Below are 18,863 nucleotides of genomic sequence, written 5' to 3'. Positions count from 1 at the left end.
AACTTTCATCATAAGACTGTGTGAAAGCATCCTCTTCTGTCCTCACAGTCTTTTTCTCTGTCCCATGGTTCACATGGTTCATGGCTTAAATCTGTTTTAACTTGTCTCCTGTTCTCTTCTCCGTGTGCATCTTCTAAACTCTTCTAATCTAACAAACATTCTTTCATTTTTCTATCAAACATAGTACATTAGCATATGTCTAGATATCATTCTTTAAAGGAATCAAAACAAGGGTTGAAAACAAGTTCAGCTCTAGCATCTGTGTAATTCTGTTGAAAATATTATCAGCTTGTCCGTCAGTTTATAAAAGCAATCATAGATTACATATGCTGTCAATAGAGTCAAAAGTTAAAATTCTGTCCTAAAAATACTTTACTAACTCATCCAGTTCCACACCTGAATGGCTTTCTTTCATATGTGAAACATGCAATAAGATTGTTTTAAAGAATGTTCATGCTGTTTTTTTTTTATACAATGACAGTGGATGGTGACCAAGTGCTTCATTAAAAGCACCTTAAAAGCATTCTAAAAGTATAGCATACACACTATATTCAGACAGCATTGTGAGAGGAACAGACCAACATTTAAGTATTAAAAAAAAAAAACTTGGATGGTCACAATTCACTTTAATTTGTATGGAAGTTTGGGCTTTAACTTGGATTTAGCTATAAATATCTGCTTTCATGTTCCATTGAAGAAATAAAGTCATACAGGTTTAGAACAAAATGAGGGTGAGTAAATTATGACAGAATTGTATTTTAAAAAGTAATAATTACAATTTGGGTGAACTATTCTTTCAACTTGTTTTCAACCCAGAACAATGCTTTATACACCCTAATAGCACTTTAGTAGCGATTTTAAGAATGTGTATTATGTTTTCTTGCTGGGAATAGTGAACTAACTAAATTTTTATCAGTGCTTTTAGATTTTTTCCCCAGCTATTTCTCCATCGTTGTGGATATATATATATATAATTATTTTTTTTCAGGCTAGAAATGTTAATTACAACTACCATATCATTGCATCTGACTGCTCTGTGATGTACTTCATTTTTCATCACAATTTTCACTTTGTGTCTGCGTACTGTGCTTATGTGGATGAAATGTGCCACTACTCACTCCAGTCTTCTTTTTCAGCCCTATAAATATAATTTTGTTGTTTTTCTCACACAAAATTTTCTTTGGCTTTGACTGAGATTTGCAAACATTAACTTTAGTTTAAACATTATTCTGTCAACCTCATGTTAGAAATCATACTACAGAAAAATTTAGTAGATGTTAGTGTGTTGATTACTTTTGCCTAAATGTAGTATTTTTAATCATTTATGATGTATATACTGTATACAGATCTTTGAAAATCATTTTATACTAGCATTGTAGCTCTTCAGAGAACAAAACACTATATTTAGATCAATCATTAATCACGTTTTTTTTCCTCACAGCTGTCTCAGATACAAATGTTTGTTTAAAACTATTTGACAGATCTATGGATCAAGTTTGTTTTCATTTTAGGTTTCGTAAGATGGGTGCACATTGTGACCCAGATGTTGAGAAGAGACGCAGTGCTGTCTGATAGATTCATGTTTACCTCACTCATTTGCTCAAACATTTGCCTTGTACGGTAATGGTTCACTGCTCAACACAGATGCTCACTATCAGTCAGTGGAATATATTTTGGAATATAAGTAGAAATGTCCAAGCGACGCTAATTTATTAAAGTTTTCCTAGCTTTGATTACTACCTTCTGTTAAAAAAAAATAATCATATTCATAGACTGTGTGAATTCTGCCATCAGATTATACAGTGCATTTTTATAAAGTGCATTGCTAAATGTATAATATTGTATAATATTGTATAATTTCATAAAATTCACCATATTTAAATTATTCAAGATGCAAATATGTAATATATGTGAGATAAATCATAAATGATGGAAAAGACAAAATACACCTATTGCTGTAATTAAAATTAACTCCTTATAAACCTTGTTTGAAGTTTGGCAATAAAAAAAGAGAAAAAATTTAGATAGTTTTAATTTAAATTGTGAATTTAATTACATTAATAGTACAAAATTTGAAATTCTTTAAATGGAGAGAATTGCACTTTATGATTTAGAGCATTTACAGTCACTTCTAAATATAGATTGTCAAATGAAAGTCAGTCGTTAGATATATTGTTAATTCATTGTCATTTTTGACCAGCGATTACTCTTTAACAGTCTTTATGCATAAACCTTCCTGAATGCATTCTTACAAATTCAACATGAAGTCATTATTTCATCACTGCTTTGTTAACTACTTTCTCTTCTTTCCTGCATCTTATCACTTTGTCTGCTTCAAATCTTTCTGTATAGATCTCTTTTCATTTCAGACATCTTTGGGAAATATTTGTTGAGTAAAGAAGTCTTTTTTGTTTTTTGGTTTTAATGATAAAGTTTTTCCATCAAGCTTTTTTTCTTTGAAGGACAGCGTGGGGGAGACAGTGGATAGTAATCTGGCTTGCAAACATCCAGAGCAAAGAGAGAGAGAGAGAAAAAACCTCACAAACACACATTTCCCAAAAGTGGGCGATATACTCGAATGTTTACCTATATCCATGCAAAAAATAAAAAATAAAAAAACCCTCCAGAAAGACAGAAACTCAGAGAACAAAAATGAAAACAAACAGTCTCTCAATTCAGATTTGCATGACTTTTTCTCAACAAACAGGCTCTTTGGAAAAACAGATAAGCAATTTATCAAATGCTTGACCGTCCCTTCCTGTTTGTTTGTTTTGTCTCTTGTAAATCCTTTTTGGTCATTTTATCTTCTTTTCCTTTGCTGGGTGAGTGTTGAAAAGAGGGTTGGGGTTGGCGGCACTGGCCCATGGCCACAGCAAAGGATCGCACTCTCAAATCTCCTTCCTTCTGAATATATACACACTCGAGAGATGCGTGTGTATATGTGCTCCGGCCGCATTTGAGTTACAGCATGAGCCTGACTGTTTACCATCATGCATTCAAGTTTTTGAGTTTGACCACGACTTTCATTGTTTCTGTTCCTGTAACACGACAATGAGACAGCTGCACTGGAATGAGCATTTTGCTTTCTGATCAGTTCCCGTGCTCCTTCTTCTTTTCTCTGCATATAGACTGAGGCAGATCTCATCAGCACTCTTCAGCTCTTCTTCTCTGTGTGTCATCTGCACTCGACTGCTCTGCTGCATGCCTAAAGATGCTCACACTCTCTCTATCTCTCAGTGAATGTGCTTTTCCACACCTCTCTAAACATCCACAATATGAATATGTCATCCGAACAGTAATCAAGAATAGTATCCCTTACCAAGATAAAAACAAAATTCAATTCCAGGCCTATGAAACTGTACAAAGGTGTGATCCATTTGTGCTGATAAGATGACTTTTGTAGCAACCAGAGATGCTGTGACCTTGTTTATTGTGCCTGCTCTGTTCTTGTCAGTGTGATAGTGCTTGTTAAGGTCTTCTGTCACAGCGGTTGGTGTCATGTAATCAATGGCTCAGTGCCAGGAAGTGACTAGTCCCAGAAAAGTCATCATCATCCATCTAGATGATGTCTCTGGAAATTTTATTACTTATCCTCTGGCAGTCAATGTAAGATGAGCCTGTAGAGTAATTTATCATATAGGCCTACCAGAGCAGACTCACATCTGTAGATAATTTGCATATGTTTCTTCAAATATGCACGTCATATGAGTTGATTAAAAAAAATTATAATAATAACAGTTTTAAAACTTTTTTTTATATGAAGGTCATATTAAATCTCATAATCTCTCAAACTATGATTCCATTCTAAAATAATTTTTTTTAAATAATCAAAATACATTTCAACATTTTTATTGTGAAAGTTAATTGTAGATTATTTTACACAAATTACTGTTCCTCGTTTCTGCCATAATTATACTGCCAAAAAAGAAAAATATTGCTTGTGAGCAGAATATTTTTATTGTACATTATTTCTAATTAAGCTGTAATTTTTTCAGCTTATCCTAAAAAAAATGACAATTATTATTTAGTTTTAGGATACATAAAATTCTAGCTATGAAATTACATATTGAAATTAAAATAGTAAGATAATTGGCCATTTTATTCTATTTTATATAATGTCATCTTTATGACCAAATTTATACCAAAAAAAAAAAAAAAATGAGAACGTACTACGTTAAATAAACACCCATATGTTCCATATAACTATTACTATTATTATTATTATATGGAATTTCCATTTTCAGTAAATCATAACAGTAGAATGCAAACTGGAATTAAACTCATTTTGCACTCATTTTGCTGATGAGGGAGACATATAAAACCATAGATGAGATTACAGATCCTTTGATATATAACACCTTAGCTACAGTATATCTTCACAGCTTATGACCTATTTTCACTCATTGGCATTAACTGACTTCATTGGCTGCTAGCATGTTGTCTCCATGGCTTCTGATATGATATCACAATCACATTACTGGAGTGCCACTGCTTCGTTGTTACTACACTCCTGAATGCTGCTAGTGCAATTGAGGAGTATGTCAAAACTCCTCTGAGAACAGCATAGTGCATCACTGTGGGTGCGTCCTCCCTCCATCCCACCAGCCGGACCCCCAATCATGCTTCTGTCTATACATAACATCCCCTTTGCTTAGCACTGTGTTGCAGATTCTTTCCCACAGTTTCTTCCATTGGCTGTGTGTCTATGTTTATATCAAGACATCCTCCTTTATGTTTTTCTTTCTCTCCGTGTCACTACTTCAGTTTTAAAGTCAATATACAGACATGGCATATGTTTTGTATTGGCTTTTTGTTTGGTACTTTGTGCCTCCATTCATCTATTTGTTTTAATGCCTGGTCTGTTTTTTGTTTTGAGCTTATGAGAATGTCCATCACCTTTAATTTTGAGTGATAACTGTGAACTGACAGCTTGGGTCCATTTCCTGTGTCGTACATTTGGTTTTATTTTGTTTTTCAGCTGTCTTTCTTTGAGAAACACTTAAGATCTGGTTGTGCAGCTTTAGTGTGAAGCCTTAGTGTATAGGTATTAGTGTCTGAATAATAAATGTGCATTGTGTAATTTCTGCAGCATAAAACCTAAAACAGAATTGCAATCTGTTTATTTCAGCATCCCATCATTGGCTTAACCAATGACCAGGGGCATCATGCACTGGTGGATGAATTTTTATTTGGGATCATGCACTGGTGGATGAGAAAATGTTTTTTTTTTTAAAATATTAAAAATGTGTTGTGTTTTTTTATTTGAGCAAGAATGCTGAAATTTAGACCGATTGCAGTTGGTATTGTTTTTATTTGACTGTTCAGTAAATACAAATATAAATTAGGGATTACATTTTAAAAAGAATATTATCAGTTATTTGCCGATTTTTGCTCCACCAATAGTTCCAAATAAATCCACTGCAGAATTAACTGTTGTGTCTTTAAGCAACAAACAGTGTGCTGTTTCATTGCCGAATGAACCAGTGTGAATTAAGTGGTTGAATGAATGATTCAATTACACATAACCGATGTTGTCAGCATCTAGCTTAAGGTTGTAACATGCAGAAAGAGTCACTGAAAAATCCCCACCTCTAAAGATTGATGTTATTTCTGCTGTTTCACTGTCAAATGTGCATGTGTAGAACACCTGTTTTCACACATGCTATCAAATGGAATATACTTAGAAAAGCTACATATTCAGCTGTAAACATAAATGTTTGCTTCAAAACTGAAGTGTGATGTGCCAAAACCGAAACATAATTTGGGCTTAAGTATTTGCTTTAAAACTAAAGTATACTTTGGGATTTAGTGTTTGCTCCTAAACTAAAGTATATATTGGGTTTAAGCGTTCACATTAAAACTGAAGTATACTTTGGTTTTAAGCATTCACATTAAAATTAAAGTGTACTTTGCGTTTAAGTGTTTACATTAAAACGGAAGCATTTGCATAAAAAAAACTTTTCTTGCAATTCAGATTTTTTTGTGACTAGAAATTACACATTGCACCTTTAGGTTCCAAAATAAAATCATTACTGTACCTACCCTAATAAAAAAAGACAGATTCAGTTAGTGCGCAATTTTGCAGCAACCTGATCTTGAGCTGTCTGTGCATTGTAAGGCATGTTCAGAACAGGTTCTACGTGTTTCAAGTCTTTTCTATCACACATGTACTGAGAGATTTCTTTGCTTCCACCCTCCTCTGTCTCAACCCTCTCCCTGTCCTCACTTCTCCCTCTCTGTTTTCTCTCTGTCCTCCTCTGTGCCTCGTCCCCTCTCTTCCCGTGTAGATGCGGGTGGTGAAAGCGTTCCGTAGCTCCCTTTATGATGGAATCGAGAAACCCGCGTCCAGGAATTCCATCCACAACTTCATGGCTCACCCCGAGTTTCTCATCAACGACTTCATCCACGATATCCCGCTGATTGATGACACTGACATTGACGACGAATCGGAGTGGTCGAGGCACAACCAGCACTTGCATCCGGCCTTCCGAAAGCCCCCTCCTCCTCCAGTCCAGCAGCAGCAGCGAAGCCGCCCACCGCCCCGTCCCTACCGCCAGTACAGCCTCCCCGCCACACCTAACCGCAACAATAATGCCATTGAGAGCGGCATCTACCAGCTGAACCTCCCCACAGGCCTAGACGGCCATTGGACAACCCCCTCTCGAAAGCTGTACCCCCTCCTCGCCCTGGAGACCTCTCTATGACTAACTGCGCTCCAGAGGATAAGACCTTAAAAACTTTGAGGATGTGGACCTGTGCGGGTCAGGCTGGTGGGGGAGGCTCCTACGGACACGTGGTAGGTGGTTGACACCCAATACTATGACAGGGTCATCCCATTACAATCATTCGCCCACTACGACCATCCACTGAAAGCACTATCACTCCTCATGTCTCAACAACAGCCCCACAGACACCTCTCCTGTCACTGTGTGGAGAGGAGGCCAGTCTGTTGCATGTCTGTGGTTCCTTTGGATGGACCTGAGAAGGTGAGGAATCCAGACCCAATGGATTTTAGCGGCTCTTTAGTGCTGGTGACTATTGACTTCTCAGAATGCAAAGGAATATGTTCCCTACGGGTGGAGTAGGGGTTCATTCACTTTACTTTTTATCGGTGTTACTAAACTCAATATAATTATTATCATGTTTGACTTCTTACTATCGACACCGTCATCCCGAGTGCTCGGATTATCATTGCGATATTACAGAAAATGACTTTTATTACTCTGAGTAATGCTTTATGGATTAGCTTTAAAATATATATATATATATTATTTATTCATTTATTTATTGTGATCACCATGATTTTTTTTTTTCATTTTCACTTTGTCTATATCTCTCTCTCTATGTGTCTATGTGTGTGTCGTGTCTGTCCTGAAAGCATAAAAAAGCTAGAAAAAAAGAAGTACTAACAAAGCAAAGATAATAATAATTTGAAGCTTAGACTAATTCAATTATAATGCGTCTGCTGATAACAAAAAGAAGACAAAACCGTTGCCGCACCATTTTAATGATCATTGTTTTACAGCATTTTGGGTAAAAGAAAAAGTATTCTATTATTTGAGGGCAATTTGTAGCTTCACTCTAAGTGAGAGTAAGCATTTTTTTTAACACAAAAATCATGCTCATGATATTTTAAACAATTACGCAACATGTTCATGTTTAAAATATGCTACAGGGTAGAGGATTTGGGCAATCCCATCACAGAGATTCAATGGTCCTGGGTGGGATTTCGGTGGTTTTCCATCTCAGCAATGGCAATCAGCTTTACGACAAAATGGCCTTGTTAATATGTCTTACCTTGTTCAAAGTAGCTGAAATTTCATTTAAGGATTTCAGTGGGTTTGCCCAGACTCGACATTTAATGGTGTCTTATATTTCTTTGACATAAAAGCCATTAAAATTCATGTTATGCAGATGACACCAACAAATGCATCAACCCTTTAAACATGTTCAAATAATTCTATTCTCTCAGTACCTGCATATCTGCTGGCCCTTTAAATACATTCACACTCACACTCGCTTTCTTCATGTGTGTGGAATATTTATCAGATTGTGAATATTTGCAGACTGTGGTCACCAGGGTAGGGAATCCATCTTATACTGCCACACCATAATTAAAAAATATCAAAGAAACTAAAGATGGACAATCCGTGAGGGTATCATTACTTTTGCACAATATCAAGGTTCACAGCAAATGTTCACTGTGGACTTTCCATATACTTTAACATTTCAGAACAACATGTTTGCACAGAACAGTTTTCCCTATTATATATGTAAAGACATGTATGATTCTCCATGTCTGATCATTTCATTGACATTCCACTGATCAGTTGTACCATCCGGGGTTACCTCCTTTTACACCCCATAATCATCCGGAATGGTACCGTTGTGATCATACTGCTACAGTTGATGCATTGCAACCGAATACAATCATTTTGGGGAAAGAGACTGGCACTTATGCAACAGACTGCCCTGCCCACAGCTCTGTGAAATACGCTTCACAACATGTACATATGGATCTAAAAAAAAACAACTACAACCTTTATCTGTATAGAACACTTTTCTAGATTGTCCAGTTCAAAGAAACTGGTGAATATTGAAAGCAGACAATGCAAGCATGAGCATCACTAGATCATGTCATTGCATTGGTCGGTCGTGTTTTTGCGGAGCATGTTGATATCATATAGTTCGCTTTACACTGTCATTGTTTGACTTCACTTTCGTCTGTCGATGCTTCACTGTGGCTCTTAAGCAGTTGGTGGACACACGTTTCTCCTCCCAGCGCATCTGTGCTGTCATTAATGTGCTATAGTCTGATGTTCTCCTCCTGATACTCTGTCCTGTCTGTGGCGTGGAGCCTGGAGGTGGAGCAGTGTCAAACTGCCAATCTGACTAGTTATTAAATGCCAACAGACACGTTGCTTAAAATGGGTTGACTCGTTCTACACTAGCAGAACATTTGTCATTGGATCTTTAAATGGAAACCCATTTTTTATAGGAATATTCTGGGTTCAGACCCTGCTTTTCTTTATAAAAATAAAGCAAAAACCTGGGGGATACAGCAAGGCTTACAGTGGAAGTGAATGGGGCCAATCCATAAACATTTAAATACTAATTGTTCTAATAGTGTTGACACAAGATGTAAACAGTATGAATGTCAACATGAATTTAGTGTGGGAACAAAATCACTAATCTTTTCTGTGTAAAACTTTTGCCATGATGGTACAGACCATAAAACCCTCAAATGAATGTAAAAATGAATGTTTAAACAGCTCAAATAATACAGAAGATTCATGTAAGTGCTATTTTTATGATTATAACTGTCACATTTCTGCTTTTAAATCCTTCGAAAACCATTCCATTTCATTGTTAGTGCCTCTTCGCAACCTCGATTTTTGCTTCTTATATAGTTTATCAATAATATTATTGATAATTGTCTCTTATTTTCTTTTAAAAAATACTTAAAAGTAATTTATGTGGTCTTAATTACTGAACCCAGAATATTCCTTCAAGCAAAACTGTGTTATATCTGCATGAGTTTGTCTGACATTTGGCTGGGTTCGATCAGGCTCAGACAGTTCCGGTGGAGTCTCTAGTGTCGAGAGCGCTGGCAGGTCTCACAGACTGAACCCATTTAAAGGTCCAGACACAATCAGCAGGCCAAAGTGGTGGTCAGGGAGGATCGGTCAGTGAACCTGCTATACCATGATAAAGAAACATTTCCTAACCTTATCTTATCCTCAGCAAAGCTAAACTACCGAAATAGGCCTGAAGCTATGCTCGTCTCTGAATAATTTTTAAATCTAACTATATCTAAGACGTATACCCCAATCATTGAACTCTCCGGGGAGAGAAGATATATACTGTAAATAACAGTGGTATATGTATGGTATCTCTCCTCTCCACCACAACAGACATCCACTTTATCGAGACCCGATAGAGTGACAAATATATATATATATATATATATGTTAAAAAAGAAAACAGATAATCCAAAACTCCATCGTCTGCCTTCATTTTGTTTCATTCTGTTGTAGAAAAATTACGCAAGGTAAGGTGAAAAAAAATGTAATGTGAAAAAGAGTAAATAATATACTATATTTAATATAAAAGTTATAAATTATTGTACAACTGCACCATCACTGTACATTTTGCCAAAATGTGCACATGTGCATCTTTTGTTTACGATTTAAGCCCTTTTTTTGTTTTACTCTATTGTCTCTTCCTCTTTCTTCCTCCTTTTGCTTTTTTGTAAAGAATTCAAATTGAACAGCTTGTACATTATTATGATGATGATTATTATTATGACTATTATTATTATTATTATTGTCTTTTTCCATCAGGGCTCTTTTAACTGATGGAAAAAACAGTTGCACATTCTCCTGAACATACACTTACTGCTCTACAATGGAAAAAAAAAAGAGAAAAAATTGAACTATTAAATATATTAATAATTACCTGCCTGTTACTTAAGAGAAAAAAGTATCTATATATGATGAAAGAACACAGCTGTATACTGTAGACTAAACTGTATGGAAATCTAAGAATTTAATGGGAAAATAAGAACACTTTTTGTCTGTATAAAAAAAATCTAATCAAAGTATTCTACAATAATAACTTTGGCCAGTGTCTGTGTGTCAGTTGTGTTTCATTGTGTGCCTGTGATTATTTCTTTAACTAATTCTGGTTATCATTCGGGTGACAAGGTGTCCAACACTTGCAGTAGATAACATATCAAACTTCATATTCTGAGCATTGTTCCAGTGCCAGTCTCCTATTGTTGATAAAGAGTATAACACAGCCCTGATTTTGAAGAACTGCTGTTATGCTTCGTTTCATTTGCGTCAAAAACTCTGGTCCTCATTGCAGGATATTCTGGCCAGGAACTGCCCACTTACAGGAAGAGAACATCTGACTTCCATGTGAAGTGACTAACTACAGTTTTTTTTTTACATGCCGTTCAATGGGAGACAAAGGTTAACATCTTGCTGCCCATTATGTAGCTCTACTTAATAAGATTTTACAGTATTTACTATTTAATGCCATAGAAATAGAGGTAGAGTTAGGATGGTGCAGGATGGATGATGAATTGTCATGGCGAAAGGTAAGTGGGCACTTTTTTTATTATTATTATTATTATTATTATTCAAGGAACAATAACAGGCAATGTTATCAAGAAAATAACATAAGAAAAGAAATCAAAAAAAGAAAAGAAAGACAAATTACAACAAACAAAAACAGTTGCCAGGGGGAGGAATGTATAAAATTTCAAAACCAAAATACAAGATATACATACTGTACACATGTATGTATATATAAAATCAAAATGAGTGGTCGTTCATATCAAGAAGATTGTGATGGCTGGAACAGAATATCCTGGAAGTGCAATTTAATTTCATAGTTTATTTCAAGTGAAAATGCCAATAAACATTTAAAATTATAATAAAAAAGCTAATTACAAATTATAAAACAAAATTGTTTTCCATTATTATGCTTATGGGTTTGTTTATTGTGAATTTTAAAATAAAATTTTTTTATTTTATTATCAAGATGTAATTGTATGACAAAATACATGAGGCAAGTAATCACTGAGTAAACAAGATTTGGGCTTTTAACAACATTGAATTAAAAACCTGTAATTATATGAAGGATATGACTGGTCAACATCTTATGACGTAATTGAGTCCCTGAACAAATCATAGCGACTGCGGCTCAGTCTCCAATAAACATTTAAAATTATAATAAAAAAGCTAATTACATATTTTTGGGAAAATTTGTTTTATTTTATTATTATTATTGTTTGGTTTTAAATACCTATGATCTTACCTCAATATGTTTGATTTATTTGTGTTTTATAATATTTTTAAAATCATTTGGGCCAAACACTTTCTGAAAAACCCAGCCTCTGTCTGGAACTTTATTCCACATTACATTTTCTCCAAATTTGGTGGATTGAATTTATTTTGTAATTATAATGTTGAAAAATTACCAGCTAAATGATCTAATTTTCCTTCCAGGTCCTTCCCGCCGCGCTCTGTTATACAAGCACAACTTTTCTCCTCATACATATTTTATCTGGAATAACTGATATTAATAATTGATATAACTAATAATAATAATTGATATTCTGTATAAAATTAAATCTGGTGCTGGTTTGAGCAAATATTTTACTTGTAAATAAATTGTTTAATAACAATGGCCAATAAACTATTTTAAAATTGTAAAATTCCCATTACCCCTATAGTATTTGTTATTGTTTTTTATGCCATAGCATCTGGAGTTATTAGACTGTTTCAAAAGATCCCCTATCCTTCTGTCTTACCTTCGTTAGATCCGATACTGTTTCAGGGGAAACACTGCTTTTCAGCCACTTCTTCTAATAAATCAATATGTTTGTTATTTCTTAATGAATCTGTGTCAGTTCCAAATGTTACAGTTTATTGGAATGCTTTTGTTTCTGATATTACCTGGAGGAAAGTTTGGATGATCAGAATAGATACTTTTTAAATTATTAATAAGATAAAATAAATTTCCTTTCAAATTATCCATCGTATTTATCCTGTTAATACTTAAACTATCCTGTTAATATTCTTAAAGAAATACAAAAAAAGATATGGATACAAACTACTTTACAAAACAAATTATTGTAATAAACATCTATTGCTGTACAACCAATAGAAAAACTACTACAGAAGTAGAAGACAAGTGAAGAAAACTATAACTACTGTAGGAATAAACTAAAGAAGAACTGCACTCGCTCTGACCAGATCCTTAAACTTCACTGAAGATGTATAAGCACATAAGAACTGCTCACATGATCGTTTTTGAAATGATCTTTATTTTCATTTATTTTGCATTTATTTTAATAAACATGTTTTTAGGAATATACTTATTATGTCTTATCCATATCTCTCATGTGATATTTTGTAATGTTAAGACAGCACATTTGAACAAACTATGAATTTGTCATTTTCTCAGTTTTTTTGGATTTATGTGAGAGATTGGGGACTAATTTTTTTATTTAAGGAACTCAACGGAGTTTATAGTTTTTATTTGTTAATGTTTAGATTTTTTATTTTTTTTTTGGATATTGCATCTTAAAAGCAACACTACTGAAAACCTCACTGATATAAAACAAATTTTGTCCAGGGATATTTTGAATCATTTAATCAAGCTGTTTCATACAGTGCATTTGACATTTGATTTGTTTCCTCTTGTTCTGGGTACTGGAAAAAAGTAATTAGTTTTTAATTTTGTTGTTTTTTGATTTTCTATTGTATATTTTGTATTTTTGAAATTTTATTATTTTTTTTGTTTTGTGCTTCACCAGGGAAAATAAAAAGACATAAAAAGTGGGATTTTTTTATTATTATTATTATTTTTAAATCTTTTTTTTTATTCTTTATACCAAATTTTATAAAAGGATGATTCTCAACTATGTTATGAAAGATATAACAGTGATTTGATATACTATTTTACTTTATGCAATATGTGTGTAAATTGAACAGGTTTTAAAGTATTTATACACTGTTTCTAATTTGCATATGAATGTGTTCTTGGGGCAACATGTAATGAAAAAAGAAGTGTAATAATGGAAGTGATAATTGGCAAGTTTCATAATAATATCTTATATTTCATAGGAGTATTGATGTATAATTTATTTCCCTATTCACCAAAATGGTGTCCTCTACACTGGACATGTATGAAATCAATGTCCTGTTTTGTAACAGAAGTTATATTTTGATTTGAAACCCCATAAAATTCTCCTGAGATGTTGATTTATGACAAACAATTATTAGTCAAAACAAAACAAAAATTTGTCAGATTTAAATGACCATTACAAAATATTATCATATTTCCATAAGGGTGTTAAACTGAAGTCAAGTGAAGTGTGGCGATGTAGGCTATGTGTCCCATACCCAGAATTTGTGCTCTGCATTCAACCCATCGCGCACACAGTAGTGAACACACACAAACACACACACCTGAATTAGGGGTGTGCGATATGACGATTTTTGATCGTGGATGATAAAAATGTCTCCACGATCTGCTTTTGATGAAATATCATAGTATCTGCTACAGTGCACATTCTATCAGCTGCAAGTTCTGGCGCCTCAGTGACTGTAGCATTGATATTGTTTTTTTCAGAATGCATGCCTGTATATTAAATGTGTGCAGGTTCTTAAAAGGGACGTACACTGAACATGCTGCCCAACAGTCATTAAAGGGATAATTCACTCTGAAATTTCATTTCAGTTCATTATTTACTCACATGTTGTCCCCAAACCTGTAGCTATTCATTTTTTTTTTCTTGTGCTGAAACACAAAAGAAGATATTTTGATGGATGATAAAAATGTCTCCACGATATGTTTTTTTTGATATTTGGTAGTATATGATATAGTGTGGATTTTATTGTGGACCAGCAACTGTTTGGTTTTCCACGTTCTTGGTCCACTTTGATAGTAGGAAGAGCCAGAAAGCGTTCTTCAAAATAGTATTTATGTTCAGCAGAAGGAAGAAACTCATTCAGATTTAAAACAACTTTTGAGTGAGTTAATGATGGTATAAAAATAAGAAATATTATTGAATCAAAACTTTAATACAGTTGCTTTAATAGGAATCAGTCTATATAGTGTTTTTTTTCTTATATTTGTTCATTCAATTTCTTGAATGCTCCTGCTAAATACACCTTTTGTGTACCATGTTTTTTACAGTCTATGCCTGAGACTCGAACCCGCAACCTCAGGTCCGACTCTCTAAACATTAGGCCACGACACTAAATTAATGTTAGCCATTTTAAAGACCAAGTAAAGGGAGTGGTCATGGTGAAACTTCCAAACATTTGGTAATGTGCTCTTTACAGGACATCCGGACTTAAATCAGTGATATTTAAGGTGTCAGAGAAATTCACTGAAATATGTGTCCACAACAGAGGACAAAACCCCATAGCTGGGTGTCAGAAGGATATAAGAAATACAAGACTCACACTTTTTGTCTTTCTGAATCATCAAAAAAGGCTCAAATCTTCAATTATTATAAATATTAATAATGTACAAGGCAGGTACTATAATCATCATTAGGTCTACCCAGCGTATTCTATCCTGTGTAATCAGTTGTAGTGTGCGCGTGGCCGCTGGGGGTCGCTGTGACGCAGGCGCTGAACAACACTGACGCGCGCAGACTCACTGCAGGAACAACAACATGGCGGGAAATTCAACAGAGCAGCTGCTGTCTATGCGAGTTTATAACAGCCTTCAGGTAATTTACACAACTTTATACACACACCACACTCAGAAAATGACACCTCAATCATTTTCCGATGTTTTGCGAACTTAATACCAGCTGTTTTGAGTCTGTAGTAGTGTTTTGCGTCTAATGAGCCACTAGCTGCTAGTTTTGGAGCTAACGGCTGTGTGCGCAATAACAATTACAGATATTTTAAGATATTTTAGGACACCACTTGTGTAATAGACAAATACAGTAGTTGATATAATTGCTGGTTTAGTTATCGTTTCTCTTCTCAAGCTCAGTGTGTGCTGTATATGAACACTGTCTGTTTTAGCGGGTCTGTATATATTGTCAGTGACAGTAACTAACATTAGATGTGCTGTTTGACTCTTGTGTCGTCTGCTCAGAGTCTGGGCTGTCCTCTGGTGGACGGGCTGTACCTGCGGGAGCCGGACAGTGTGCAGGAGCTCCTCTGCTCTCCTTCTTTACACAGGACAGATATCCTCAAGTGGATCTGCGCCAGGTCTGATGCAGGATAGACTTATAAACATGATTAGAATGATGCCAAATGTGTAGTTTGCACATCTGTATACTAAAATAACCTTGCTCTGTTTGTGTTTACAAAGCATTTGTCCATCCCTAAAGGAGAAGTTTTCCACAATTAAATCAACTCAGAATGAGGATTTAGTTCAAGGTAAAATAGGTTTTCAAGCTTCAAAACAATAAAAAGTTAGAATGTCTTTATATATTTATTTCATATTTTCCCCCAAACATTAGAATGTGGTTGTGTTTTTGTTTTTTTTTTATATATATATATTATATATATATATATATATATATATTTTTTTTTTATATATGTGTAAATATTTATTTATATATTTTACCATGATTTAATTTTATTTATATATGAAAATGTCATTCAGCGTAACAGTAGTTCATACCTGTATACCAAAAAAATCTTATAAAGCAAGAATCATTAGATGAATTTGAAAGACTCTATATAAGGATCACAAAGCAGCCGCTTCCCAAAATTAATTGTAATTGAATTAAAGTTTAGTATAATCTTATTTTCTTTTATATATTTTAATATGTTGGTCAGAATAAGTATGTTGTTTCATTTTTTCATAAATATAGCTGTTGCTCTGATTATTTATTTATTTATTTGCAAAGAAAAGGTCTAACAAAAGCTTGGTCTGCTCTGTTTTCTTTATTATTATTATTTTGTTATTTTCTTGTGTTTATTGTTTAATATATGTTTATCGTTTTGTTGTGCTTTCTCTCTCGCACACAGAACTCACACGGTTTGGTTATGAGATGATGTTATGTAAAGCTAATGACCAGGATTTAATTAAGGTATGAAGTTCTACGATGTTGATCTTTATACTGTCTGGTGCAGTTTATGTAAGGAGCAGAATAGAGATTACTGGGAAATGTTTTTGAAAGTTTGATCTTTTTAGTTTCGCTTGCTCCTTTAGCAACACTGCTCAAAAATTTACTGAAATAAAACATTTTATACAGAACGTGTTTGAACAAGAGAAATATGTTTGGGATGGATTGATACTTGGTTAAGAATCGTATCTATACTCCTGTAGCGTCTGTTATATTTTCAGGGCCGCGCACCACCATTGAGGCAGCTGAGGTTTCTGGAGCAGATTCTGATGGTGATTCAAGCAGACTCTAGGTATCTGACTGGTGCAGTTTATTTGTAACACTGATTTATCACCAACCTTGAGTCAGGCCTACAGTAATATAAAGTGGTCTTGTTTCTGTGTTGTTTGTTTTGATGGATATAGGCAGAACTCGTGCTCTGGTGATGACAGTGTAAAGAACGATGATCTTCTTGGAGAGCTGATGTCTCAGGACCACTTATCTGACCTGGATATGCTCCTGAATCCAGTCTGCAACCCGTGGCCTGCGCATATCCGTGAACATCTAATACGCACACAGTCAGCTCACAACAAAACGAACGGAAACCACAGTAAACCCAGTGATGTCACAAACAGGTCTGTGTGATTGTTATGCACCCATGTACAAGATATTTTTCTTTAAACTGATGTCTTTAACACGGTTGTTATTTACTGGCACTGAAGGAGTGATCACCATTCGCGACTAGGAAGTCATGGAGAAGAAAGCCTGACAGAGGCCATGGCGCTGCTGCAGTCTACCCAGAGCACATTAGATGAGCTCCACAAAGAGGTGGGACCACCATGTGCCGTTTTTCACATCTGATATGATGTGTTTGGTTTTCATAATAGCGTGATCCTCTCTGTTCCTCAGTGTGAGTTCCTGCGGTCACATCCGTCAGGTTCTGCAGCTGTGCTGTCCCCCTGTGCACTGAAAGTGGCCATCTCAGACATGTCTCAGCTCATGACGGCTTTTGGACACATCTACAACACAGACTTTAAGGCGTACTGCCAGAGAGCCCCTCCGGCCCTCAACTCTGATGCTAGTGTGTTTCAGTCCGTACATCAGCTCCTGCATGCCTGTAACACGGTAAAGCATCCTACATCAATTATCTGGAGTCATTTAAAGGGATAGTTCAGCCAAAAATGTTACTTACCCTCAGGCCACCCAAGGTGACTTTCACCCTCAGGCTATCCAATACTTTTTATATTCAGTAAAACCATAAAGAAGGGTTTTTTGTTTGTTTGTTTTTTAGGTAAAACCATGGTTCTTGGAAATGCATAAAACAAGTCTCACTTTAAAAGTCAAAAAAATATCAGGGAACACAAAATGAATACCCGTGGCTCCTGACAATATACTGAGGTCTTATGAAGCAAAATCATCAGTCTGTGCAAGAAACTGAACTGAACAATAGTTTATTGAAAGAAAACAAAGTATTCTGTGTTCCCTCCGACTTCTGACTTTTCCCAAAACCAAAATCACCTTTGAAAGGGAAGAGATTTGAGAAACATTGATGAGATTCAAGAAAATAAGACAAGGAGTGTTTTGATATTACGTGACTGAATACTCTCTGGACAGACCTCGTATAAAATTTGCATATTCAAATACAAATGTTCTGCATATTCTTCTTTACGTTTCAGGAGCTGGAGGCTCTAAAGCAGCTGTCTGAAACCTCGTCGTCTCTCACACAAACAGTGCAACAGCTGCAGACAGACAAGCGGTACTGGTCTAAAGGGGAGAAGTGCACGCTGCGTGAGTGTTTTCTTGGATGTCTTGGTTTTGAGCAAAATTTCTTACATAAACTTCTAAATAAAATGTTTTTTTTTTTTTTTTTTCAGCTGAACGATTAGAGGAGCTAAAGAACAGATATGTGGCTTTTCTCTCCCTTCACCAATCATAACCTCAAGGACTAAGCAGAAATCTACAACCTACAGTTTGAATTTTAATCGGTAAAAGGCATGAGGTGTAAAATGTAACCAATCAGATCACTTATTTACATGACCAGGACTGTTCCCATTGCACTTTGTGATTTCTAACACCACTAATAGTTATAAACTATAATTCTCTTTCTTTACAAAAGCCTGTTATTAGTATGTGTAGTAGCAAACACAAGTGTATCTTTCATTGCCAGTGTTTGATTTGCAATCATGTTATGACATTTTTTTTTTTTTTAATAAAAACTGACCTTATAGAAACTGTTTTTTTTTTTTTTTTTTTTTTTTTTTTTTTA

At 34.9% G+C, this 18,863-nt stretch overlaps 2 protein-coding genes across 6 annotated transcripts in view; both read left to right on the top strand.

Annotated features, from left to right (window-relative positions):
* LOC109048868 (plasma membrane calcium-transporting ATPase 3) overlaps nucleotides 1–10,631 on the top strand; it is a 56,213-nt gene extending 45,582 nt beyond the window's left edge. For 3 of the 5 annotated variants that reach the window (XM_042713003.1, XM_042713002.1, XM_042713006.1), the window contains one exon: nucleotides 6,288–10,631. In XM_042713003.1, coding sequence (XP_042568937.1) covers nucleotides 6,288–6,704 — 417 coding nt within the window. In that variant the 3' untranslated portion in view covers nucleotides 6,705–10,631. The remainder of the gene's footprint in view (nucleotides 1–6,287) is intronic. The other 2 variants (XM_042713005.1, XM_042713004.1) reach the window with 1 other exon arrangement.
* Nucleotides 10,632–15,104: 4,473 nt separating this feature from the next.
* On the top strand, nucleotides 15,105–18,839 carry LOC109048857 (HAUS augmin-like complex subunit 7). The gene is made up of 10 exons (XM_042713000.1): nucleotides 15,105–15,259; nucleotides 15,637–15,752; nucleotides 15,856–15,923; nucleotides 16,521–16,582; nucleotides 16,840–16,910; nucleotides 17,023–17,232; nucleotides 17,320–17,425; nucleotides 17,507–17,722; nucleotides 18,274–18,385; nucleotides 18,472–18,839. The coding sequence occupies exons 1-10, from the start codon at nucleotides 15,203–15,205 to the stop codon at nucleotides 18,531–18,533; spliced, it is 1,080 nt and encodes a 359-aa protein (XP_042568934.1). The 5' UTR covers nucleotides 15,105–15,202; the 3' UTR covers nucleotides 18,534–18,839.
* Nucleotides 18,840–18,863: the final 24 nt, after the last annotated feature.

This window comes from Cyprinus carpio, chromosome A23, assembly GCF_018340385.1.
Source record: "Cyprinus carpio isolate SPL01 chromosome A23, ASM1834038v1, whole genome shotgun sequence".
Lineage (NCBI taxonomy): Eukaryota > Metazoa > Chordata > Actinopteri > Cypriniformes > Cyprinidae > Cyprinus > Cyprinus carpio.
Note: the sequence above shows the minus strand (reverse complement) of the source record. Positions and strands in the feature narration are given on the sequence as shown.